Genomic DNA, 27,487 nt, shown 5'->3' with positions numbered 1-27,487 from the left:
AGGAATGGTCAAGAATTACTCCTGACCGTTGTGCACGTCTGATCTGCAACTACAGGAAACGTTTGGTTGAAGTTATTGCTGCCAAAGGAGGTTCAACCAGTTATTAAATCCAAGGGTTCACATACTTTTTCCACCTGCACTGTGAATGTTTACATGGTGTGTTCAATAAAAACATGGTAACATTTAATTCTTTGTGTGTTATTAGTTTAAGCAGACTGGGATTGTCTATTGTTGTGACTTAGATGAAGATCAGATCACATTTTATGACCAATTTGTGCAGAAATCCATATCATTCCAAAGGGTCCACATACTTTTTCTTGCAACTGTTAAACATATTTCTTTATTTTCAGGTTGTTAAGAGAACAATATTCTCCACTTGTGGCCAATGTGGTTCTCAATTTTTAACAGTGGCACAGTCTATGAGTGGGTTACTTACTGTTTGTAGGTCCGAAGCGGGGTCTCTCAGCTGCCGTGGCATCCCACGTGTATTTGCGCTCCAAATGCGATCTTAAAGTCCGCTTCCTGTTTCAGTGAGCCATGTTGTCATGGTCACTACTTACCACTAGATGGCAAAGTGGATCTGCAGCTTCTACCGTATATTGTTTAGGTTGGTCTGTGTTCCGACTCAGTACTTAGATGACTTGGCAAAAACTGCTACGTTTTTGTTCGGGCGCGCTACTTGTCTTTATTTACATCAACTGTGTCTGATGCCTTTTTAATAAGGGGGTCATAAATACCAGACGCGTTACGGAGTTATTGCACTGGTGACCACTGAAGGAGTAAGTGCAATAACTCTGAAACGCGTCTGGTATCTATTTTTATACTGTGTACGGTTTTTATCAATTTTTATTTTTCATATTTTTCAATTAATAAATATTATATGTACTATTATAGTGTATCCATAATTGGGTTCAGGTATTAGGAGTGCCCAACCAAACAATATACATACTAGACATAAATCAATATACTTGGGTGAGTCTATTACAGTTGGAGCACCCTTATTCCACATTATCCAAGGGGTGAGCCATTCCTACCATACCATATACTAAGCTAAAACTGTTTTATCGTAGTCCCTGTAGGAAGGGTATAGCTGGAGGGAGGAGCTCACACCTTTGTGCTTAGTGTCGCCTCCTAGTGGCAATAGCTATACCCATGGTCAAGCCTGTGTCCCCCAATGATACGGATGAGAAATGCAGAGTACAAGTCATATAATAGCTAGATATAATGTTATTCCTTATGTAAACGCACATCCCCGCTTATTCTAAAAAGTAACCTGAAAGGGGGGAAACCAAAAGTAGCCACATATTCCACTGCAGGGGCATGGACGCCCCAGGCTCACCAGAAAAGAAGCTGCTCTAACGGGATGGCTTTCCATTGTGGCACATAGGGTGGAGAATACCCTCTTTGATATCTTTATGCTGCAATAGCTCATATGGACATAGGTTTTCATAGTGAGAGAGCCCCTTTAATATGCACAGCATCATAAATTTTATGTGAATAGATGGCTTGCGATTTCAATTATTTTTTAATGTCATCTTCTTCACAGAGAAGGAAGTTCGGGAGGTCCACAAGCAGCGGATTTGTCAGATATTTTGCACATTACATCTGACACCAAACGAGCAGCCCCTCGTTCAGCTGCTGCAACCTCCACCTCTCCAAGCCGTGGTGCTTTGTTGGAAGAAGCCTTCAAAGATCTCCCTTCCATCCGGGCTTGCTATTTGACTCACTTTGCACACATGGAACAAGCTCTCCACCACTCCAGGGTTGTCTACCAGGAAAGGACTTGTTTCGTCCAGACTGCTTTACTTCCAGAAGCCAAAGGTCCGATTTTGCCATCTGACTGGTCGTTCCTTCCATTAATCAACCTCTACAATAAAGTGACCAATGCGGAGACCAAAGGAAATATCGTGAACACCCTCCCCCCTGATCTGGTGAACACAGTAACTAGGAACTTGCAGTGGGTCTTTCTTTTGGAAACTTGGCGCCCCAGCTCCTTGCAGAGCATACCCACCGCAGCAAAGCTGGCGCGTCTGGCCTGCGTCTTTCTCACAGGCAGTGACCTCTTCTTAGAAGGCCCTGTCCATGCATACACGGCTGCGCTTACCGTTTTTTATTGTCAACCAAAATTTATGGAATCTCTAAAGCTTGATGCACCTCTTCCCGGTCTGGCTTCATTCTATGATTTTTACATGGACCTTTTGGAGCAGTTTGAGGGGGTTTCGTTTGGAGACCCCTTATTTGGAACATTTGTACTTCTTCCCTTACAGAGACGTTTCAGCGTCCAACTTAGGCAAACTTTGTTTGGTGAGCATGTTAGCAGCTTGAGATCCCTGTCTGTGCCCCTTAAAGAGGTAATGTATTAAAGTACATACCGATATGTAAAAAAAATGTAGCTACATGCAAGGAACAGACAATACTGACCCGTTTGATCCCCTCAGCTTCTCCGCTGTCTGTCTTTGTTTCCTGTTCTGCAGAAATTAGATGCCTTACAACTACACAACTGCTGCATCCAGTCATTGACCTCAGTGGTGATGCCTGCATGTACTGTATGGCACAAGACCATTGAGGCCAGTGCTTTGCTGCAGAGGTCATGTGGATGTACTTGATGGCATCACTGAAGGACAAGTAAGCAAAACCCGGTGGCAATCACTGGAGCAGCAGTGCTGAAGCTGCAGGGATCGAATATGCGAGTATTGGTTATGTTTTTTATGTTATCGCCAGCGCAGGAGACTTCCATGCACTGCTTTAATACGGCCATGTGCAGTGATCGGCAGTGTATACACCTTGGCTTGGCCCATATCTCGGCAGTGCATTTAAGTCTTCTGCACCGGCGCTGACATCAGGATACAAAGGGGAGGTGTAGGAGAGGCCTTGGAGAACGAGATGGGTGTGAGTGCGGGGAGATGATTTGTGACCTTCAGACAGAACAACGTCCAGATGAAACCATGAAGTACCTGCTGATGACATCATAGACATTTATTTTTTGTTAATCCTGATGACAGGTTCCCTTTAAAGGGTGTGTCCACCTTTGCAAGGGAACAAATGATTAAAAGGAACGGTTACTGGAACCACCTCAATTTGCTGAATAGAGTCCAAAAAGGGATTCACAACTTTTCCATTATTTGTCCCAGACCACAGGTATGGTCGACACTTTGATCCAGGCCATGATGGGAACGGGTATTGAGGGTGACGTTAGGGAGGCTTTAAAGAAGTTCTCCAGGCTTTTACTATTGATGACCTATCCTCAGGATAGGTCATCAATATCAGATCGAAATTCCAAATCAGACAGCTCACGACCTTGGTAACAATGTCTGCACGGGAAAGGAGCAATCCCCATACGATTCATAGGAGATAATCCCAGCAGACGTACTTGCTCTTAATGGTATACTTTATTCCAAAAACAACGGTTCACAGAACGCGTTTCGGCTTGTCCAGCCTTCCTCAACTGCACAATGTGAACTGACACCTTCTCACATTTTGTAGGCACAGACCACTATCACATGGTGATGACATCATCAATCAATTAGTAACATAGGAACTGACATCACTATATAATGGCAGAAAAAAAACCTCCTATCCTGATTCATGTCCATCCAGAGTAACTTCGTGGCACTGCCGTCTGCAAAGAAATATAGAAATATGAAAACCCCAAACTCGAGCCCCTCCTCTTACTGCCGGAACATCTAAACAGTGTCTGGGAAGAGTTAAAATGTACTATGACATATGATTGCCATACTGTTAGCTTTTTGGATGTACAAATTTTCAAACAGGCGGATGGGCGTTTGGCCACAGATTTGTATCGCAAAGAAACAGACAGAAATGGCGTACTGCATTACCAGAGTTCACATCCACTTCCCTTGAAAAAGGCTGTCCCCAAGTCCCAATTTTTAAGGGTTAAAAGGATAGTGTCAACTCCTGAAACGCAAAACTTGAGAATGGAAGAAATGTCTTCCAGGTTCCGGGACAGAGGTTACCCAGAGGGGCTACTCAGGGAAGCTAGGGGGGCCAGCGAGGGTGTAATTACAACAACAGACAGGAATGCAGGTGCAAGCATACCATTTGTTCACAAATATCACCCATATAACCACTTTTTTGATAATATTGTGGGCAAACACTGGCACATCCTGGGTAAGGCTACTTTCACACTAGCGTTCGGGTGTCCGCTCGTGCGCTCCGTTTGAAGGGGCTCACGAGCGGCCCCGAACGCATCCGTCTGGCCCCAATGCATTCTCAGTGGAGGCGGATCCGCTGAGAATGCATCCGCCTGCCAGCGTTCAGCCTCCGCTCCGCTCAGTGAGCGGACACCTGAACGCTGCTTGCAGCGTTCGGGTGTCCGCCTGGCCGTGCGGAGGCGAGCGGATCCGTCCACACTTACAATGTAAGTCAACGGGGACGGATCCGCTTGAAGATGACACAATATGGCTCAATCTTCAAGCGGATCCGTTCCCCATTGACTTTCAATGTAAAGTCTGGACGGATCCGCTCAGACAACTTTCATACTTAGAAAATTTTCTAAGTTTTAATGCAGACGGATCCGTTCTGAACGGATGCGAACGTCTGCATTATCGGAGCGGATCCGTCTGATGAAACATCAGACGGATCCGCTCCGAACGCTAGTGTGAAAGTAGCCTAAATCCTACCCTATGGTGGAGGAGTTCAAAAATCCACCCCTCATATGCAACAAACGTAGTCCTAACCTGAGAGACCACCTAGTTCACTCAGATATAGGAACCACCATCAATACACGGATTCAGAGAACTTTGGTCAGCCAAAAGGGAGTTACATCTCCTTGTCTCCACTGCATGCAGTGCAGTAATGTACAGAAGGGAGGTACATCGCCTTGTCTCCACTGCATGCAGTGCAGTAATGTACAGAAGGGAGGTACGTCTCCTTGTCTCCACTGCATGCAGTGCAGTGATGTACAGAAGGGAGGTACATCTCCTTGTCTCCACTGCATGCAGTGCAGTGATGTACAGAAGGTAGGTACATCTCCTTGTCTCCACTGCATGCAGTGCAGTGATGTACAGAAGGTAGGTACATCTCCTTGTCTCCACTGCATGCAGTGCAGTGATGTACAGAAGGTAGGTACATCTCCTTGTCTCCACTGCATGCAGTGCAGTGATGTACAGAAGGTAGGTACATCTCCTTGTCTCCACTGCATGCAGTGCAGTGATGTACAGAAGGTAGGTACATCTCCTTGTCTCCACTGCATGCAGTGCAGTAATGTACAGAAGGGAGGTACATCTCCTTTTCTCCACTGCATGCAGTGTAGTGATGCACAGGAGGGACAATATTTCTATCACCCTCGCACTGGGAAGGCCTATAAGATTAGAGGCTAATATACTTGTGACACAAAAAATGTCATTTATCTTATTAAGTGCCCGTGCGGCCTGCTGTATGTGGGGGAGACAATCCAAATGGTGAAAGACCGTATATGCAAGCATAAATCTACAATACGCAAACAAAATCTGCTGTTACCTATACCTTCTCACTTAGATATCAAGTCATAGAGCAGGTATGTCAACCAAGGAGGGGAGGCGATTTGAAGAGGCGGTTATTGCGCAGGGAGGCCTTTTGGATACGCTATACCCAAAAGGGCTTAACAGAGATTATGAGGTCATGTGTTTTTAATTTGGGTTTTTCATATTTCTTTATTTCTTTGCAGACGGCAGTGCCACGAAATTAGTCTGGATGGACATGAATCAGGATATGATTTTTTTTTCTGCCATTATATAGTGATGTTAGTTCCTATGTTACTAATTGATTGATGATGTCATCACCATGTGATTGTGGTCTGTGCCTATAAAATGTGAGAAGGTGTCAGTTCACATTGTGCAGTTGGACAAGGCTGGACAAGCCGAAACGCGTTCTGTGAACCGTTGTATACCATTAAAAGCAAGTACGTCTGCTGGGATTATCTCCTCTGGATCAATATTAGATCGGCAGGGGTCCGACACCCGGCAGCTGTATGAAGGGAAGGCATGCGCCGTCTCCCTACTCGCTGCTGCTATGTCTAGGGCAAGCAGGGAGACGGAACGTGTCTTCCCTTTATACAGCTGAGCAGTGGGGGTGTCAGGTCAATATTAGAAGCCCGGAGAACCACTTTAAGGGCTCACTACTGTGACAGCATTTTAACTTTTTAAAGTTAGTTTTTATTTTAGGAGAAAAACCAGAAAACAACATATCTCTAATTTAAGCATGCTAGCATAGTAAATCTAACAGATCCACTGTATTGTACTTTTTCCAGAGCTCTGACATATTTCTCTTCTCCTCCAGTTTCCCGTCCCATTGACCTTGTACACATCCCCTCCTGAAGACAACTTGAATCTCTTACGTCTCTATTTCCGGACGTTGGTGACAGGAGCCCTCCGTCAGGCCTGGTGTCCCGTGCTGTATGTTGTGGCAGTTTCCCATGTGAATAGCTTTATTTTTTCACAAGAGCGTGTGGCTGAGGTACAGTACTTGCAGAAAACAAAAAAAAGCTTGCATGCAAAGTTTATGGACTGACAAAGATCACATTGTGTTATATACTGGAAGTTTACAAAGGACAAAGTGATAGGGAGAGAGAAACAAAACACAATGATTCTTTATGGGGACGAGCGATGGCATTAGCAATCGCTGCTCCCCTTACTGTGGAGGAGATACATGTAGCTTTCTCCTCCACTGATGAGCAGGCGATTGTCGGGAAGGGGCCTTAACACAGGATCCACCATTCACAATAGGTGATGGTCACAGCTTATCTACTTCCCGTCCGTGCACAGTGACCTCTACACAGGTCAGTGAACATGCCCACAACACTCCTATAGAAGTCAATGGGTCTTCTACATACTACAGATTCCTATAGCATATGGTGCCTGCTGTAAAATGTATCTCTGAATGCTGTTAGCAGCTCAGGCAAGATGGCTAGGCTTGAGCGAATTCAGCTTCGGATCATAGATCCGAAGTTGATTCGTTAAAAAAACTTTGTTGGTAATGCTGTTTCCGTACAGCATTAAAATGTTTAGGCTCCGTATAGCCAAACTTTGTTGTGCGAGACTTCGGTGAATGACTACAGTATTCCTATCTGCGTATTTTAAGATAGGAATCTGAAGTACTGGCTGGTACCTCAGTATCTGCAGATAGGAATTTCGTAGTCATTCGCCGAACGAATCTTGGCCACATGGAGCCGATACGGATTAATGCTGTACGGAAACAGTATTACAAACAAAGTTTTTTAATGACTCGACTTCAGATCTATGCTTGGAAGCTCGATTTACTTAAGCCTAAAGATGGCTGCTTCCATAATCTCGTGCAGAAAATAGAATTTAAAAAGTAAAATAAAACCAGATTAGAAAAAAAATGAAATATGTATCGCTATCTGGTTTTAATTAGTAAGAAAAAATATAGCTGAACACTCCCTTTAAGGGCCCTTGCACACGACTGTATGCCCTCCAAGACATACGGTCCGTGAGCGGGCCATATGTCCTAGGGCGGCATTGATCATGCGCACGGGAGCGCACAGCATCATACATTTCAATGATACTGTGCTGGACAATAGTCCGGCGGGCGATTCGACGTGCACAGTATCACAGTACCCTATAATGTTGTGTATTCCCCTGCACACGATCAATGCCGCTCCGGAACATCTTTTTCGGAGGGCATACGGTCGTGTGCAAGGGCCCTAACACAGAGCCTGTGGTGACCTGCCCAGGAGGATCAGCTTGTGTGTACATTGCACAACCTGTATTCTCTTTAGGGTGTTAATTCACGATTATGGTTACATAACGAGTGCGGGGCTTCAGTGAATCCTTTTTTAGGATTTTGCTGAGGCTGTAGTGAAGGAGCAGCAGTTCAGTTCCTTATAAGTTTTCGTTTGTTCCAGGAAATGGATGCAGCAAGGAAAAACATGCTCAGGAAGACGTACCTCTTGGTGGATGAGGTATGTAAGCCAGCACACCGACACTTATCTCAGCGCTTCCAGACCAGATATCACACAAGACAAATACATTACAAGGCTCCTTTCACTGAACATCAGAGTCATCTACTTCATATTATAATGATTTCACACCGGCTGTACACTCAAGAGTTACTAATGTAGTTGTACGCCTTGGATCGCAGCCAGTTTATATATTATATTTATTATCCCCTCTCCTTTGACAAGCTATGTGTACTAAGATATTTACAGAAGTTGCCTACAAGACACGTGTAAGGAGTTTGATTTCTCTGAAGTCTTGCAGGTTATTATAGGAAACGTTCCTGTTTTTAGAAATTACAATAATTGCATTCTATTTGGAACATTCTGTAATTGCATTTTCTGCCAAGTTCAGAATATGGAAAGTTTAATGATTATTTTGGTCTCCCTAATGACACAGTACAGGGATAATGCCCAGAATGATCCCACGACAGTATAATAATATGCTCAATGATGTCACAATAGTGGGAAAACGCTGCCGTGATGTCACAGTAGTGAATGATGTCACGATACTATAAAAAAAGAAATAGGCACAGGTATCTGACAATAGTTGGATAATGCTTCCATGATGTCACAGTACAGGGATAATGCAAACAGTGATATCATTATAGTGGACTTGTGCTTATAGTGATGGCACAGTAGTGAGGCAATGTGCACAGTGATCATCTACACAGGTTACAGCACAAGAATACGGTCGTGTGAATGAGTTTGCATCCGTTCCGCAATTTTGCGTAATGGGTGTGGACCCATTCATTTCAATGGATTTCAATGGGGCCGCAAAAGATGCGGACAGCACACTGTGTGCTCTCCACAGCCGCAGTTCCGTTCTGTGGCCCTGCAAAAAATATATAGCATGTCCTATTCTTGTCCACAATCACACAAGTATAGGGATGGCCATGTACGTTCCGCAAAATTCGGAACGCACACAGGCCGATATCTGTGATTTGCGGACTGCAAAAACATTCACGGCCATCTGAATGAGCCCTTATACAAACGTACAAGGATAATGCACAACATCATATAGCACAGAGATGATGCAAACCTCAAAAACAGATTACGGTGTACCTACTGTATGACCTCACAGCAAGGGAAAAAACCTACAATGATGTCACGTGCTGGTATAATGTACATGATATGGTACAGGAGTAGTTCAACAAGTACCACCACTAGAGGTGAGCGAATTTCATATTTTGAAATTCGTTCACACTTCTTTTGGTGGTAAAAGGTGAATTTCATTATGGATTCCATTACCACGGACCATAACACAATTCTATGACAGAATGCCTTTAGAGGCATTCCTTTATTCATTCCGTCATAATAGAAGTCTATGGCCTGCATGACGGATCCGTCCCGTTTCCGTTATGCTGGGGAGTCCTCTCCTGCATAACTTAACAGGACAGATCCATTATGCTTTCCGTCATAGAATTGTGTTATGGTCCGTGGTAACTGAATCCATAACGCAATTCACCTTTTACCACCAAACGAAGTGTGAACGAATTTCATAAGCGGAAATTCGCTCATCTCTAACCACCACACAAAGGGATAACACATGGCTTTATTCAGTTTTACACACCGCCTTCCACAGTCATTACTAACGGCACCTTACGTCTGAGCAGAAATGGGCCCCATAGCAGCTGCTTTTGCCTGCTACCCTGGTAGTAACGCCCATGGTTTCCTGTTCGGGAAAGTCACTATTACACAGGAGGAACAACCCCTTCCATTAATAAGGACCTTCAAGCGGCTACATATTTTTCCTGCAGCAGCTTTCTACTCTGCCTGTTAGAAGGGAAGGGGGGGGGGTCCTTCTAACAGGCAGAGTAGAAAGCTGCTGCAGGAAAAATATGTAGCCGCTCGAAGGTCCTTATTAAGGGAAGGGGTTGTTCCTCCTGTGTAATAGTGACTTTCCCGAACAGGAATTAGGAAGCGCATGGTGGAGAGAATGGATAGACTTTGTTTGTTAGGATATTTGCTAATCTACCCTTCTAATTCCAGGGTCTGAAGAAGCATCTCTTGTACTACAGACAACTCTTAGGCAGCAGTCCGCTGGGCTTTGATTTGTACGACGCTCTTCCACCTCTCAGGGAAAAGTATTTGAAAGCGGTAACACAGCGGCAACAGCAAGCAAAAGAGGCATCATAAAGCTGGGAAGCCATGCTCAAGGACACAGAGTAGATGCAGTAGAAAAGATCTAAAAAAAAATAGCCAGCTACGGTAGTATATATTGTATTCTGTATGTCCAGTATCCCACAACCACCTTTACTAGATACATTACTGGACATCCTTGAGGCTCTAGGGCCCATTTCTATCTGGAGTGACCTTCATAATCACAGAAGCATTTTAAGATGAACTCTGACTTGTTCCAGTGCCCTATGTCTCCACCTGTAAACTGCACTTAAAAACGTAATAAAAAGCATATTTTTGTTTTTACTGCATACAGCGCTGAGGCCAATATACTTTCTTGACACATCAGCAATACAACACCTTTGGATGGTGGATGACTTCACCGGTCTCCACAAGAACCAGAAGATTCTGGGTAGTCATCCACTTACTGCAGTACACTGCCTAGAAGACGGGTGCGAAAAGCAAATAAATCAAATAAAGAGTATACTATGAGTACGTACAGTGCAAAACCTGGCACTGGGTCCTTATCGCTAGAGGTGAGCGAATTTCATATTGTGAAATTCGTTTGTGATTTGTTTACTTGTAAAAGCAGAATTGCATTATGGATTCTGTTACCACGGACCGTAATGCAATTCTATGACGGAATGTCTTTAGAGGTCCGTCATAATAGAAGTCTATGGGCTGCATAACGGATCCGTCCCGTTTCCGTTATGCAGGGGAGGACCCAGATTGTGAGATGTATGGCCCTGTCAATCAACAGGCAGGTGGGCGCTTCTTCACCTGTGAGGTGAAGAGCTCTGGCTAATAAGATGAATCTATATATATTTATATACTGCCCTGTCACCGTCATCAGTGAGTGCTGACAGCGTCCTTGTGATCTGTATGTCTCTGGCCTGTTCACTAATTAGCCCCTGGGAGATAGCAGATCACTGCCGGCTCCTCTGCATCTCCCGGTAGCTAGTGAGCGTGTCGGGCATTCAGATCGCACGGACGGTGTCGGCACTCACTGCTGACTGTGCAAAGATGTCGGACAGGGCAGTATATAAATATATACGTGTTTATGGCCAGCTTTAGTCATGTATGAGGGAGACAGCGAGTGAGGAACATCTTCACTCTGCTGTAAAGACCTCAGTGTCAGTTTTTTTCATTAAAAAGTGCAAAATCAATAAATAAACCATATTGGAAAAATGTTCATTATCACTTACCCTACACATTTAACAAAAAAAAGAAGAAGAAGAAATGGCATTTACACTTTAACCCTTCCTGGATGAGACATCTCAACTCCAATTTACATAAGTTAAATGAATTATTGAATAAATTATTTAGCCCAGATTTCTACATTTGTTTTTGTGTTATTTTGCTAATCCTTCGTTGTCTCTTTGTACACAAAGCACGCCTGCCATTGAGGATTGAAACACGTCAAATACACTTGTATATTTTAGGTGCTTTTTTCTTCCATTTATTTGTGTTATTTGGATTGAGATTCAGTCTAAGTTACTCTTAGGTCTGATTCACACAACAGGATTTTCCATCCATGTGCCTACTGTGTTCACAGCGGACTGCACCCAAACCCATTAAAGACAGTGGTTCAATTCACACATCTGCTTTCCGGCACAGACCTTCTCATAGCAAGCACTGTTCTTGTCCATCTTACATCCGAACATTCAAGTGTATGGGTGTGGAAAAAACACTGGCACACCCTGGCATCACACAGCATGGCATACATCTATTTTTGGCAGGCGTAAATTGGAACAGCCATGTGAATCAGCCTTTATACTTTGTCATTTAGAACAGGGATGCTCAAAGTTCTGCTGTCCAGCTGTTGCAAAACTACAACACCCAGCATGCCCAGACAGTATACAGCTATCAGCCTACAGCAGGGCATGGTGGGAGTCGTAGTTTTACAACAGCTGGAGGGCCGCAGGTTGTGCATCCCTGATTTAGAACATTTTGTTTCATTAAACAGTGAATGCCAATCAGTGAAAGGCACTGTGAATTAGATATAATTTGACCAAACAATAATTAAAGGCTATGTACACCTATACCGGCAATTTTGTTATTAGTGCATTGTACTCATTATGAGCTAAACATTTTTTTTTAATTGGTCTTCATTAAAAATATGGAGCCCTTTTCTCTGTACAGAGTTGAGATGCTCTACTAGGAGGATCAGAATTTTCTCTGGTCAGACAGGGAGTTGATGGGCTCCTTATATCTGCTCTTAGACCTTATAAGCACTCATCAAAACTCAATCCTTATCTTACTGATAAGAATGTGGCTTAAATAAGTGTTTATGACCTTTTAGAAATTGAAATAAGGGTTATTAGATGACCAGCACAAAGTGAAAGTACCAGTCACACAGTTAGAAAAACAGTTAACCCTTTGTGATAGAATGGCTCAATATTTTTAATAAAGACCAACTGAAAAAATTATTTTGAGCTCCAAATGAGTAAAATGCAATCATAAAAAAATTGTCCTCAAAGGAGTACATAGCCTTTAACCACCTCCCGACCGCCTAACGCACGGATGCGTCCGGAAGGTGGTTGATTCATTCCTCCTGGACGCATCCTGAGATTTTCACATTTCACACAGGCGCGCGCGCTCACAGGAACGGAAGGTAAGAGAGTTGATCTCCAGCCTGCCAGCAGCGATCGTTCGCTGGCAGGCTGGAGATGTGTTTTTTTTAACCCCTAACAGGTATATTAGACGCTGTTTTGATAACAGCGTCTAATATACCTGCTACCTGGTCCTCTGGTGGTCCCCTTTGTTTGGATCGACCACCAGAGGACACAGGCAGCTCTGTAATATGTTGCACCAAGCACCACTACACTACACTACACCCCCCCCCCCGTCACTTATTAACCCCTTATTCACCCTTGATCACCCCTGATCACCCCATATAGACTCCCTGATCACCCCCCTGTCATTGATCAACCCCCTGTAAAGCTCCATTCAGATGTCCGCATGATTTTTACGGATCCACTGATAGATGGATCGGATCCGCAAAACGCATACGGACGTCTGAATGAAGCCTTACAGGGGCGTGATCAATGACTGTGGTGATCACCCCATATAGACTCCCTGATCACCCCCCTGTCATTGATCAACCCCCTGTAAAGCTCCATTCAGATGTCCGCATGATTTTTACGGATCCACTGATAGATGGATCGGATCCGCAAAACACATACAGGCGTCTCCCTGGAGCCTTCCAGGGGGGTTGATCACCCCATATAGACTCCCTGATCACCCCCCTGTCATTGATCACCCCCCCTGTCAGGCTGCATTCAGATGTCCGTATGATTTATACGGATCCACGGATACATGGATCGGATCCGCAAAACACATACAGACATCTGAATGGAGCCTTACAGGGGGGTGATCAATGACAGGGGGGTGATCACCCCATATAGACTCTCTGATCACCCCCCTGTCATTGATCACCCTCCCTGTCATTGATCACCCTCCCTGTCATTGATCACCCTCCCTGTCATTGATCACCCCCCTGTCATTGATCACCCTCCCTGTCATTGATCACCCCCCTGTCATTGATCACCCCCCTGTCATTGATCACCCCCCCTGTCATTGATCACCCCCCCTGTCATTGATCACCCCCCTGTCATTGATCACCCCTCTGTAAGGCTCCATTCAGACATTTTTTTGGCCCAAGTTAGCGGAATTTTTTATTTTTTTTCTTACAAAGTCTCATATTCCACTAACTTGTTATCTCACATGAACTCACCATACCCCTCACGGAATCCAAATGCGTAAAATTTTTTAGACATTTATATTCCAGACTTCTTCTCACGCTTTAGGGCCCCTAGAATGCCAGGGCAGTATAAATACCCCACATGTGACCCCATTTCGGAAAGAAGACACCCCCAGGTATTCCGTGAGGGGCATATTGAGTCCATGAAAGATTGAAATTTTTGTCCCAAGTTAGCGGAAAGGGAGACTTTGTGAGAAAAAAATAAAAAATATAAATTTCCGCTAACTTGTGCCAAAAAAAAAATTTCTATGAACTCGCCATGCCCCTTATTGAGTACCTTGGGGTATCTTCTTTCCAAAATGGGGTCACATGTGGGGTATTTATACTGCCCTGGCATTCTAGGGGCCCCAAAGCGTGAGAAGAAGTCTGGTATTCAAATGTCAAAAAATGCCCTCCTAAAAGGAATTTGGGCACCTTTGCGCATCTAGGCTGCAAAAAAGTGTCACACATCTGGTATCGCCGTACTCAGGAGAAGTTGGGGAATGTGTTTTGGGGTGTCATTTTACATATACCCATGCTGGGTGAGAGAAATATCTTGGTCAAATTTTACAATTTTTTTTATACAAAGTTGTCTTTTGCCAAGATATTTCTCTCACCCAGCATGGGTATATGTAAAATGACACCCCAAAACACATTCCCCAACTTCTCCTGAGTACGGAGATACCAGATGTGTGACACTTTTTTGCAGCCTAGGTGGGCAAAGGGGCCCATATTCCAAAGAGCACCTTTCGGATTTCACCAGCTATTTTTTACAGAATTTGATTTCAAACTCCTTACCACACATTTGGGCCCCTAGAATGCCAGGGCAGTATAACTACCCCACAAGTGACCCCATTTTGGAAAGAAGACATCCCAAGGTATTCGCTGATGGGCATAGTGAGTTCATGGAAGCTTTTATTTTTTGTCACAAGTTAGTGGAATATGAGACTTTGTAAGAAAAAAAAAAAAAAATCATCATTTTCCGCTAACTTGTGACAAAAAATAAAAAGTTCTATGAACTCACTATGCCCATCAGCGAATACCTTAGGGTGTGTACTTTCCGAAATGGGGTCATTTGTGGGGTGTTTGTACTGTCTGGCCATTGTAGAACCTCAGGAAACATGACAGGTGCTCAGAAAGTCAGAGCTGCTTCAAAAAGCGGAAATTCACATTTTTGTACCATAGTTTGTAAACGCTATAACTTTTACCCAAACCATTTTTTTTTTACCCAAACATTTTTTTTTTATCAAAGACATGTAGAACAATAAATTTAGAGCAAAATTTATATATGGATCTCGTTGTTTTTGCAAAATTTTACAACTGAAAGTGAAAAATGTCATTTTTTTGCAAAAAAATCGTTAAATTTCGATTAATAACAAAAAAAGTAAAAATGTCAGCAGCAATGAAATACCACCAAATGAAAGCTCTATTAGTGAGAAGAAAAGGAGGTAAAATTCATTTGGGTGGTAAGTTGCATGACCGAGCAATAAATGGTGAAAGTAGTGTAGTGCAGAATTGTAAAAAGTGGCCTGGTCTTTCATGGTGTTTAAGCCATGGGGGCTGAGGTGGTTAAAGAGGACCTTTTATGGGTTCGGACTTTGTTAACTAAGTAGCAGGACATGTAGATCTCCCTGCACTTACTATTATTTCTGGGCGCCGCTCCCTTCGCCCGCTGTGGCCCCCGTTACCGTCTCCCTCGCTGTATTCTAATTACTACTATCGGAACACCGGGGAGGAGACATCAGCTTCTCTCCCTGGGCGTTCCTTCTCCCTGGCTGTGACGCGCTGCGATTGGACAGTAGGTGGCGATATTACCATTCTTGTTATTGGTATGTGATGTACTTTTGTGTTGAATATATCGCTTTCTTCCAGAGAGTGAGCAGCAGGTTCCTGGGATCAAACGTGCTATAAGAAGTGCATGACCTTAATATTGTACCTTTTGACACAGTAAGACCTCATCAGGGGCGGATTGGCCAGAGACCTTACAGGGAAATTATTTCCAGGGGGCCGCCTGGGCCCTTCTCTTGGCCAACCAGTGGAAGTTTTTGGGGATGTATTTTGTGCTGCTGGCAGTATTTTATGATGGACTGTGGTATTTGGCTCTGTTGAGGTGGTATAATGTGCCACAATATGGTATTGTTGGCCCTGCCTTCCATCAATTTGGATCTAACTACAAAACGGGGCCACTTTTAGTATTTTTTCCAGGGCCACTAAGTTCTCAGTCCGCACCTGGGCCTCATTCACAGGAATGTGTGCCGGCTGCTCTGTGCATTGGATACCGCAATTTGCAGTCCCCAATGCACGGGCACCATCAGTTCGGTTGCCGCCAGACGGATGCAGACCCATTCAACTTGAATGGGTCCGTGATCCATCCGCACCGCAAAAAAAATCCCCTCCTCTGGACCTTTTCTTTAGCCCCCCCCCCCCCTCCCACATTTGGTTGGGATCATACTTACCTGATCCTCGCCACTGCTCCACCACAGCTCCTGGGTCAACATGTGGTTTGACGCAGGTCGCCTAGCCACTGCTGCCAACGACTGCCCATAGCAGTGATGTGTCGCCCCAGCATCTTGTCACTGGGTCACATGGTGCATGGGTGATGCTTCACTGCTGCTGCCAGCACACAGGACCCACTTCAAAGCAGATGTTGACGCTGGGCACCGAAGGAGCTGGATCTCACAGGCTGGGGATCCGGTAAGTATGGTCCAGACACACCAGGAGGCCTTTGGGGGTGAACAACCCCTTTAAAGAAATAAATGACAAGTTTTACTAAATGTTTTCAAACAACGCTATGTATCAATCAAGCGTCTGGAATACAATGATTTACTAAAATGATTTATACCTGATGATGAAAGGTTTGCTCCATGGACATCTTCATGATGTAAGTTGACTATTGCGCTGTTTGTTTGTTTGTTTTTTTACCTTTTTATTGACTTGTCCATTTTCTTACATTGTTTGCGAACTTTTCTGCAGACTCCAGTTCTAGAACAAAAAATACATAATAATTTATTTACAGTCATGCCACTGACATTTTCCGTATTCCTTCACCACTCAATGTCCCGCTGAGTAATAAGAAGTGCTCTTGTTTATTCTCTTCCATGGAAGACATAAAGTTGTCAACGCATTAATTCTGCCAGACAGAGAATGTCTTGTAAAGGATGAGACTATAAATCTCAGCTTTTAATAGTCTAGATTTTGGATCAGAGACCGGCAGTTTATGGCGGTAGAGAAAAAGGTTGTCACAAAATGTGCCACACACCAAGATGGCTGCATGTAGTCTGCAGGGGCCTCCCGGCCCGGACTGTGGCATACCGTCATGTGAGAGCAGACACTTCAGTGCTCACATTGTACACCTTAGGCCTCGTTCACATCTCCATGTTCCGGCACAGAGCAGCCTGCTGGATCTTGCAGGATCTGGAGTTGGCGGATTCTCTACTTAACCGCCGTTACCCTATTGACTGTAATGAGGTCCGGCGGTGATCCATCTGCTTTCCGGCATAAATGTCGGGTTTCAGTCGGACAAAAACAATTCAATGCAAAGGTTTTTTGTCCGGCCAACAGCCGGCATTTGCGCCGGATCTCCTTAACGAAGATGTGAACGAGGTCTTAGGCTACATTCACATAACAGTAAAAAAAAAAAGGCCATTAAAATCTGTCCGTTTTTCATGCCGATTTTGCATCAGTTTGTGCATCCATTTTCTGGGCATGTATCTGTTTTTAATGACCGTTTTGCATTCATTTTGCATCAGTTTTTATGGATGTAGTTCATTGGCTTTTTATTTTTTACATCTCAACCCCTTCAGTGCCCTCAGTATATTTTATTCCCCCCCCCCACAGTGCCCACTGGACTTAAAGTGACTCCAGTATGAATAATGGCCTGATAGTGTTCCCTCAGTATAAACAGTATCCCCTTAGCGCCATTGCCCACATAGTGCCCACTCAGTATAAATAATGGTCCGTTAGTGCCCCTCATTATATACATTTGTGTCCCCAGTACCCCAGTATATGTAATGTGCCCCTGCACATCCCCTCCCCCCAGTAGTCAACAGATCCATTAAAAATAAAACGCTCACCTCATTCACTTGCACACGATGAAACACTCGCTCCTCACTGCGCTCCCAGTCAGATGATGCCACCATGCTTGGCGCGTCAGTTCCTAAATCCTGCAGCGAGGAAGTGGATGAGGTGAGTCAATATTTTTATTTACTTTTTCATAATATCTATATTTTATTGTATTATTATTATTTTATTTTAACCCCTGTTTTTGTTTTGTTGCACCTGTTTTTAACAGCTATTTGACGGGTGCATTAAAACAGTCCCATTAATTTTAATGGAGTCCGTTTGGCTGTAAAAACGGACAAAAATAGGACATGTCCTATTTTTTGATGGCAGCTATTCTCTGGTCGTTAAAAAAAAAATATATATATCTGTGTGAATAGCCCCATGAACTTCAATTGGTTTGTGTGAATGTAGCCTTATTGGTGAGGATCTATGTTTGTGGAGGCCACAGAATTGTGGCTACAGCTGTGGACTGGATGGTTATATTCACACACAACAGATCTGTTGCAGACATTTTGCAAGTGTTCCCTCATCTGACCAGAGATTGCAGAAGTCCTTGCACGTGCTGCAGAAGCAACCACAATCAATCATATGTATGGAACGAATTTTTAATCAGACTTTTGCAACAAATATGCCGCTTGTGATCATATCCAAGTATTTTTCATTCCACAAGACTCACTTCCACCCCAAATATCAATGCGTCTTATGGTGAGAATACTAGTGAGCGCTACCATTAGTCCTCATGCCCACAACTGTGTCAGTTTTGTGGTCTGCATGCCACCATTTTTAAAATAAACTCCTCTAGAAAATTCCTACCCTTGTCTATCTTTTTTGTGTGGCTGCGGAACGGACATACGGATGAGGACAGTACATGGTGTGCTGTCCGCAGCTTTTGTAGTCCAATTGAAATGAATGATTCCACGTCCAATCCACAAAAATGTAGATTGGATACGGACCAAAACTACAGAAGGGGATCTGATCTGAGTGGGAGTCTGATTTGGGGGACTGATGAAAAATATTTTTTTCTTACTTTCCACCTCTTAATCCTATATGCGTCTTATGGACTGAAAATCCGGTAATATGACTGCATTTGAAACGTTTCTAAACATATGTGAACACACCTTTAAGGCTGGGTTCACATATGATGTTATTCATAAGCCATTAAAGAAACTGTAGTGTGAATAGACCCATACACTGCAATGGTTCTGAAAATGGCTGTCACGCTCCCCTTTTGGTGAGGTGGGAATGTACTTACTATAATGCCAAGTTTGAATCATTACCTTTTGGTTAGGGCTCATGCACACGACCATATGTATTTTGCAGTCTGCAAAAAATACGGATGACGGAACAGCTGGCCCTTAATAGAACAGTCCTATCCTTGTCCGTAATGCGGACAATATTAGGACATGTTCAATCCTTTTGCGGAACGGACATATGGAAACGGAATGCATACAGAGTAACTTCAGTTGTTTTTTTTTGCGGACCCAATGAAATGAATGGTTCCGCATACGGTCCGAAAAAAAAAACTGGAACGGACGCGGAAAGAAAATACATTCGTGTGCATGAGCCGTTAGTGTTTACCTGCCACCGCTCGGCCATATGAGCCGCATCTGCATTGTTTCTTCTATCTGCAATGTTGAAGGGGTTGGCCCATCTTACACTTTGGTAGCATATCCTAGCAATTTGTTACCAATGTCAGATAGGTGCGGGTCTCACCTATCGGGCATTGGTGGCATATACTAGAATTATGCCACCAAAGTGCAAGATGGGTAAACCCCTTTAATGGCTGCACCGTTTTGCGGGTGCATGGCCATTAACAATGAAGACGGAAGAAACAATGAGGCTGTAATTAGTTAATAGGATGTAACTGTGGCTCTAATGGCCGCGCAGTACTCGGCTGCAGACGGTCCCATCCCAAACGCAGCACGGCTGCTCCATGTGGTCTTATCCTTAGAGGCTCAATCTGCTGTTCTGGTTCTGATGTCTAAGGGCTCTTTCACACGAGCGGATGCCGTGCGGGTAATCCGCTGCGTGAGAGACAGCCAAGCTGCGCTCCGGACAGCAGAGACACGGAGCATTAACATGATTGATAGTGCTCCGTGCCTCTCTGTGACCTTTTTACTACAAAATCACTGTGAGATAAAGTTGTCTCCGTGATTTTGTAGTAAAAAGGTCAGATCGAGGCACGGAGCACTATCAGTCATGTTAATGCTCCGTGTCTCTGCTGTCCGGAGCACAGCTTGGCTGTCTTTCACGCAGCGGATTACCCGCACGGCATCCGCTCGTGTGAAAAAGCCCTAAGGCTTCATGCACACGACCCTATACGCATTCCCATCCACAAACCACCCTTGAAACCTTACATTTTTCTCACGCCCATCAATGGAAATGGCTAACCTCATCCACAACAGGACATGTTCCATCACTAGCGGAATGACCACACGGATCTGCAAAAACACAAACGTGGGCATGGTCCCCTAGAAATAAATGGGTCGGTGTGCTATCCGCAAAAAATGCACACAGGTGAGAAGTCATGTGCAGCTCTGTCTTTTCCGGTCGGTTACCTTGTATTTGCGCAGGATTCACAGAAATCAGTGACTTCTAATGCAACAAAATCGGAATGACGACAAGATGGAAAAAATCTAAAGTTAAAAAAAAAAACGCATTAAGCTCTGTTCACACAAGTGATGTATTCCCATTTCTTGGGCTCTCAGTTGGTTATGATGTGCAGAGAGAGTCTGCTGCATTATTCTTCATTGTAAAATTAAAAACCAGCACTTGACAAGCTTTTTAATAAATCTATTGGATCCATTAACCCTGGGGACAGAGCTGCTGATTCACCACGTTTGCTGGTTTCTTAGCATGGCCACTTCACGGTTAATCAGGCAGGTGCTTTTACAGACCGCTGCGAGTGCGAATGTCTGGGGATTTCCAGAAACGGCGACATAATCCAAGCAGGATCACGAGGCAGTGGGTTCTGACCTTCCAAACGTCATCTTTTCCCTGTGCATTACAGGAAGAGAAGTCACCGTGCGCTCTGTGTGCACATGGACAGCCTTCTAAGGCTTGGATGCAGGAACATATTGGAAGAACAGTCCCTGCCATGTACAAAATCCAATGAAAGGGACAGTAATTTGTCAGACAACCAATTCATTCCGCACTCACATGGAAGACATGCGGAACATAGTGTGAACGGAGCTGTAAACTTGGCACCTATTTATGCCTTTTAGTTTATGGTCTCAATAAAAAAAAAATATTAATTTGTTTTCTATCTTGTATAAAAGTATAACCAGTGCTGTGACCCCGAGACTTCTCTTGAAGGGGTTAAAGGGCATCTGTCAGCAGTTTTGTACCTATGACACTGGCTGTCCCGTTACATGTGGTCTTGGCAGCTGAAGGCATCTGTGTTGGTCCCATGTTCCTATGTACCCGCATTGCTGAGAAAAATGAAGTTGTAATCTATGCAAATGAGCCTCTAGGAGCAACGGGGGCGGTGCCATTACACCTAGAGGCTCTGCTCTCTCTGAAACTGTTGCCACACCCCCTACACTTTGATTGACAGGACCAGGCAGTGAAAACATGATAATACCTGGCCTTGTCAATCAGAAAGACCACAGCCTCTAGGTAACATAGTACATAAGGCCGAAAAAAAGACATCTGTCCATCCAGTTCGGCCTGTCATCCTGCAAGTTGATCCAGAGGAAGGCAAAAAAAACCCTGTGAGGTAGAAGCCAATTTTCCTCACTTTAGGGGAATAAAAAATTCCTTCCCGACTCCAATCAGGCATCAGAATAATTCCCTGGATCAACGACCCCTCTCTAGTAGCTATAGCCTGTAATATTATTACCCTCCAGAAATACAGGAGTAACAGTAACTCCCCCATTGCTCCTAGAGGCTCATTTGCATATATTAAAACATAATTTTTCAGCAATGCGGGCACATATGAACATGGGACCAACACAGATGTCTTCAGCTGCCAAGCGCATGTAACAGGTCAGCCAGTGTCATAGGTACAAAACTGCTGACAGATGCCCTTTAAATATCCGTGCCACGTCGTTATGTACAGATTTTAGTGCACACATTTTCTGTAGTGTGTGGGAATTTTTTTTCCTGCTTCCCACTGCATCCGTTAAGTATTAAATGGTGGCATTAGAAAGTACAACTTGTGCCGCAAAAAAAACATGCCCCGCCCCCGACCCGCCCTCCGGCCAGCGTCATCAATCCAGCCCCGCCCACCGCCACTGCCTCTCGCCGTCCCCGCCCTCCGGCAAGCATCACGATCATAGCCCCACCCACCCCACGTGACCAGCGTTCCTACGCCGGCTCATTTAAAACACTGACAGTGCGCGCCCTTTTCTGTGAATCGATCGCAACAGACGCCCCACGTGCTGGGATACGAGCGGCTCCATTGTGATCCACCAGGTTAGTTACCTTGCCTTGGCACATCCATGCAGGCCAGCACCTCTTCTCCCAAATGCCTACACCAGTAACTTATCTTCTTCATCCTGACCACATATTCAACCCTGTCCGCCACCCTTTGGGGCCCAAGCACAATTTGTTCATCCAATCTTTATCCTTTATTCCCATCTCTTACCATACAACCCTTTGACCTATTGCTATGACCTCAGACACATAAATCTCCATACATACATATATACATCTTTATCCATAGTCACACTTAATCCTAATTTGATCTCCATCCCTCATCTCCAATTCTACCATGTGTTCCCCTTTCTCCCCAATTTTCCCTGCATTTCCCCTAAATTATGCAAGTATTGCCATATTGCTGTGACACTCAAACTTAACGTTCTCAGTAGATAGCTAGTGATAAGCGCATATACCCATGCCAACGTCAAAGATGTCTTCAATGAATCCCTTGGAGACTATTGTACTTTTATCATGTTACCTTTTATGATGTCTCTATATATATGTATATATATACAGTATATATATATATATATGTTTTTTAACATTAAATCCTCCCAGAGTGTGTGTGTGTGTATGTATATATATATATATATATATATATATATGTATGTGTATTATATGTATTTTTTATATCCTCGATTTAACTGACTTGAATACATATTTACGTATCTACTCTTTTATACATGTATATACATTTATATCCCCGCTACGACTTCCCAGATTTATTATCCATATTTATTTATCCTCACCGAAGTTCATGTATATGATTGATACACATTTTTTTCTGTAGACTTGACAAAGGGGTCATGCACCCCGAAACGCGTTGTCACCCTGAATAAACCAAATTGTTTTCTACCATTGGTTGTGGATTTGCGCCCGTTACTCTGTCCGTTTTTCTTGGACTTTCTTGGTCCACCAAACCCACAATGGCTCTGGGAAGGCAGGGAGTGAAAAGCAAAAACATAGTCACCATGTCAGGAAAGGGTTAAAAACCGGATATGAATTCACATTATTGCTGTTTTTGTGTTTTTATGCCTTTTTTTTTTTTTGTGTGCAGATTTTCAGTTTATTTTAACAACCTCATTGAAGTCTATGGGGGAAACCATACATAGGCCTCATGCACACGACCGTTGTTTTATTCCGTGTCCGTTGTTCCGTTTTTCGTGATTTTCTGCGGACCCATTGACTTTCAATGGGTCCGTTGAAAACTCGGCTAATGCACAGTTTGCTATCCGCGTCCGTGATCCGTGGTTCCAGTCCGTCAAAAAAATATAACCTGTCCTATTTTTTTCACGGAAAACGGTTCGCGGACCCATTCAAGTCAATAGGACCGTGAAAAAACGTGGAGGCACACAAGATTGTCGTCCGCGTCCGTTTTTTTCCTATCATTTGCATGGCAAACTTGACTTCGATTTTTTTTTAACTTTCCCTTATGTCTGGTGATCCTCCAAAAATAAAGGAAGACACACACGGAAACGGATCACGGAACAACGGAACCCCATTTTGCGGAACGGAACACAACAACGGTCGTGTGCATGAGGCCATAAGGTGCAGAACTGCACAAACAATTGACCTGTTGCGGTTTTTAAAATCCACTCAGCGGGTCAATTTCCGCGCGTATGCAATACAAAAAGTGAACATTGTATTTGGCAAATCTCATTCACATGGTGCAGATTTGTGTGCAGAAAAACACGGTAAACTCCACACCAAAAAACAAACTCATAAATAACTGAACCAAAATGACCCAAAAGCCTCTTTCACACGGGCGAGAATTCCGCGCGGGTGCAATGCGTCAGATGAACGCATTGCACCCGCACTGAATCCGGACCCATTCACTTCAATGGGGCTGTGCAGATGAGCAGTGATTTTCACGCATCACTTGTGCGTTGCGTGAAAATCGCAGCATGTTCTATATTCTGCGATTTTCACGCATAGTTGCTAGGAGATGATGTTAGGAAATTGATAAAAGTCAATTTACTGTATTATTTTTCCCTTATAACATGGTTATAAAGGAAAATAATAGCATTCTTAATACAGAATGCTTAGTAAAATGTGGCTTGAGGGGTTAAAAAATAAAAAAAATTAACTCTCCTCATACACTTGATCATGCAGCCGTCATCGTCTTCTTTCTTCTTCTTTGAGGACCTGCAAAAGGACCTTTGATGATGTAATCACATGGTGAGCGCGGTGACATCAGTGCAGGTCCTGCAGAAAAGGCGCTTGTAATCAGCAGTGTGTGCAGTCCTATGCCTGGGCTCATAAGTGTCTGACGAAAACCAGCTGAAAAACCCACGAAAAACTGCAACAAAACCGCATGTATTAGATGTGTTTTTTGCCGTCGAAAAGCCAGCAGATTTCCTCCTCTCCATTGGAAAGGGTGAAATCAGCAAGAGAAATCCTAGTATGAATTGACATGCTGCGGATTTGAAATCCGCAACACCAGTTTTTCAGCGTTTTTTTTTTTTTTTTTTTACACAGCCTGTGAATGACCATTGTGAAATTCTCATCCACTTTGCTGTTACCGTACAATGCTGCGGATTTGCCAACTTAAAATCCGCAGCCACATCCCGGGCCTTAGGGCTCATTCACACAAAACATATTTTTTTCCCCATGTCTGCCCGTATGTGGACCCATTCACTTAAATGGGGCTGGGAAGAAAAAAAAAACGTAAGTGACTGTGTGCATTCCGTGTCCGCATGGTCGTTCCGAAAAAAATAAAATGTGTCCTATTATTGTTTGCATTACAAGGATAGGGGGGTTATATTTGGGGTTGGACCTTCCGTTATGCAAAAGCACATGGCCGATATCCGTCTTTTGCGGACCGCAAAACAACAAACATTCGCGTGCATAAGCCCTTATAATTATTTTTTTTTGCGCCATGCATCCCTGGTTAATTTGTAATTTAACAATCCCGATATTACATTTATACTGTGTAATGCGAGATCCATGTGATTAAGTGGAGTGTGGACAGTACCATGCGGCGATGAGTACAGCTTTGCAGAACCGCCCCCTTGTGAAGTTCTGTGTGGTACCGTATTTTCACGTATTCGCGATTACAAGTACATATCCAGTGAATCGCTAACGAACAGCAAGGGAAGTGTTTAGCCATTATTATTCTGCAGCAATTGTATAATTGGCAATTGAACAAACCACACGTAGCAAACAGAGGCGCTGAAAAGCAACACCGGGGGACAACATCCAGGTCTGGATACAGCTGAGAGATCTGTGCATTATATATTAGAATATATTACAGATTATTACATAAAACATTACACTGACTCACCTGTAGCGTGCGGCGTCTGAGAATACGCCGATCTCTGTTCGTACATTGTCCAACAATTCTTAATTTAACTTTCTGCCTTCAGGACACTGGAATTTCTAGTTTCCTTATCAAAGAATAATATGTAACATTAATATTATGTATGTGAGACCCTAGAACAAAGAGCGTGACCCTCCTATTCAGGTTTTCTTTTGTACTTTAAAGGGGTTCTGCAGTTTGTTTAAACTGATGATCTATCCTCTGGATAGATCATCAGCATCTGATCGGCGAGGGTCCCTGGTGTCAGCTGTTTGAGAAGGCAGCTGCGCTCCAGCAGCGCCGCGGCCTTCTCGCTGTTTACCGCAGGCCCAGTGACGTCACGACTAGTATCACTGGCTTGGGCGCGGCTAAGCTACGTTCTCTTGAATGGAGCTTAGCCGCGCCCAGGCCAGTTGATACAAGTCGTGACGTCACTCGGCCAGAGATAAACAGTGAGAAGGCTGCGGCGCTGCTGGAGCGCCGCTGCCTTCTCAAACAGCTGATCGACGGGGGTCCTGGGGGGTCGGATCCCCGCAGATCAGATGCTGATGATCTATCCAGAGGGTAGATCATCCGTTTAAGCAAACTGCAGAACCCCTTTAAGGCTACTTTCACACTGGCGTTTTGGCTTTCCGTTTCTGAGATTCGTTCAGGGCTCTCACACGCGGTCCAAAACGGATCAGTTTTGCCCTAATGCATTCTGAATGGAAAAGGATCCGCTCAGAATGCATCAGTTTGCCTCCGATCAGTCACCATTCCGCTCTGGAGGCGGACACCAAAACATTACCTGCAGCATTTTGCTGTCCGCTTGACGAAACTGAGCCAAACAGATCCGTCCTGGCACACAATGTAAGTCAATGCGGACGGATCAGTTTTCTCTGCCACAATAGAAAACAGATCCGTCCCCCATTGACTTTCAATGGAGTTCATGACTGATCTGTCTTGGCTATGTTACAGATAATACAAACTGATCCGTTCATGACGGATACATGCGGTTCTATTATTGTAATGGATCCGTTTTTGCAGATCCATGACGGATCCGCCCAAAGCGCGAGTGTGAAAGTAGCCTAATATTACATGTATGGTCACTATTAAAACAAGACAATCTGTTAGAGCGGAGACAACTCCTCTGCTTATAAAAAAAAACAAAAAAAAAACTGAGTTCCTAATCCTGTAGAGGGGGTAATCTTACACCATCTACACCTGCACCACACGCATACACTTCCCGATGCTGGGCGATAAATGTGATGCCAAATTGATTGGCTTAATTGGAGACAGAATTTTACATCCAAACTGCGTTGCCATTTTGGGTCAAAATGTCACATATTGGGTCACACTCCTTTTACTGTGAAGTGACAGTTCCCTTTTTTTATTTATTTTTTAACACCAATTGACATGGCCTTGTCAGGCTAGGCACAGATCATTTCTCTAAACCTACAGTAAATGAGAAATAATGTACCACATTTTGGCTCAATTGACACCAAAATCTAGGTGCACTGACATTAATAAGTGGGGGCCACTACATTGTTGTGGGTGTGTCCCTGCACAGTCTGTGGGTGTGTCCCTGCACAGTCTGTGGGTGTGTCCCTGCACAGTCTGTGGGTGTGTCCCTGCACAGTCTGTGGGTGTGTCCCTGCACAGTCTGTGGGTCTGTCCCTGCACAGTCTGACACTATCCAACCAGTGTTGCCAGTCTCAGACTGTGCAGGGACACCCCCCTTCCTCAACTGGTAGCACCCATCTGGACCTTTATTGCAGACTGCTGGTAATTTCTTCATAACTTCTAGTAGGAATAATAAAGGGATAGCACAGCATAGAGCCATAAGAATAGGTGCTTCAGAATTGTTATTTTATAGGGAATGCAAGAAGTTACTAAAACAGACATGTCAGGG

General features: G+C 44.0%; 1 protein-coding gene across 3 annotated transcripts in view; it reads left to right on the top strand.

Annotated features, from left to right (window-relative positions):
- RPAP1 (RNA polymerase II associated protein 1) overlaps positions 1-11,293 on the top strand; it is a 97,627-nt gene extending 86,334 nt beyond the window's left edge. Inside the window, exons 22-26 of one of the 3 annotated variants that reach the window (XM_040411723.1) lie at positions 1,547-2,351; positions 6,277-6,453; positions 7,862-7,918; positions 9,944-10,119; positions 10,389-11,293. In XM_040411723.1, coding sequence (XP_040267657.1) covers positions 1,547-2,351; positions 6,277-6,453; positions 7,862-7,918; positions 9,944-10,090 — 1,186 coding nt within the window. In that variant the 3' untranslated portion in view covers positions 10,091-10,119; positions 10,389-11,293. The other 2 variants (XM_040411722.1, XM_040411724.1) reach the window with 2 other exon arrangements.
- The last annotated feature ends 16,194 nt before the right edge of the window (positions 11,294-27,487 follow it).

Source organism: Bufo bufo, chromosome 11 (genome assembly GCF_905171765.1).
Source record: "Bufo bufo chromosome 11, aBufBuf1.1, whole genome shotgun sequence".
NCBI classification, from domain to species: domain Eukaryota; kingdom Metazoa; phylum Chordata; class Amphibia; order Anura; family Bufonidae; genus Bufo; species Bufo bufo.
This window is presented reverse-complemented; position numbering and strand designations above follow the sequence as displayed.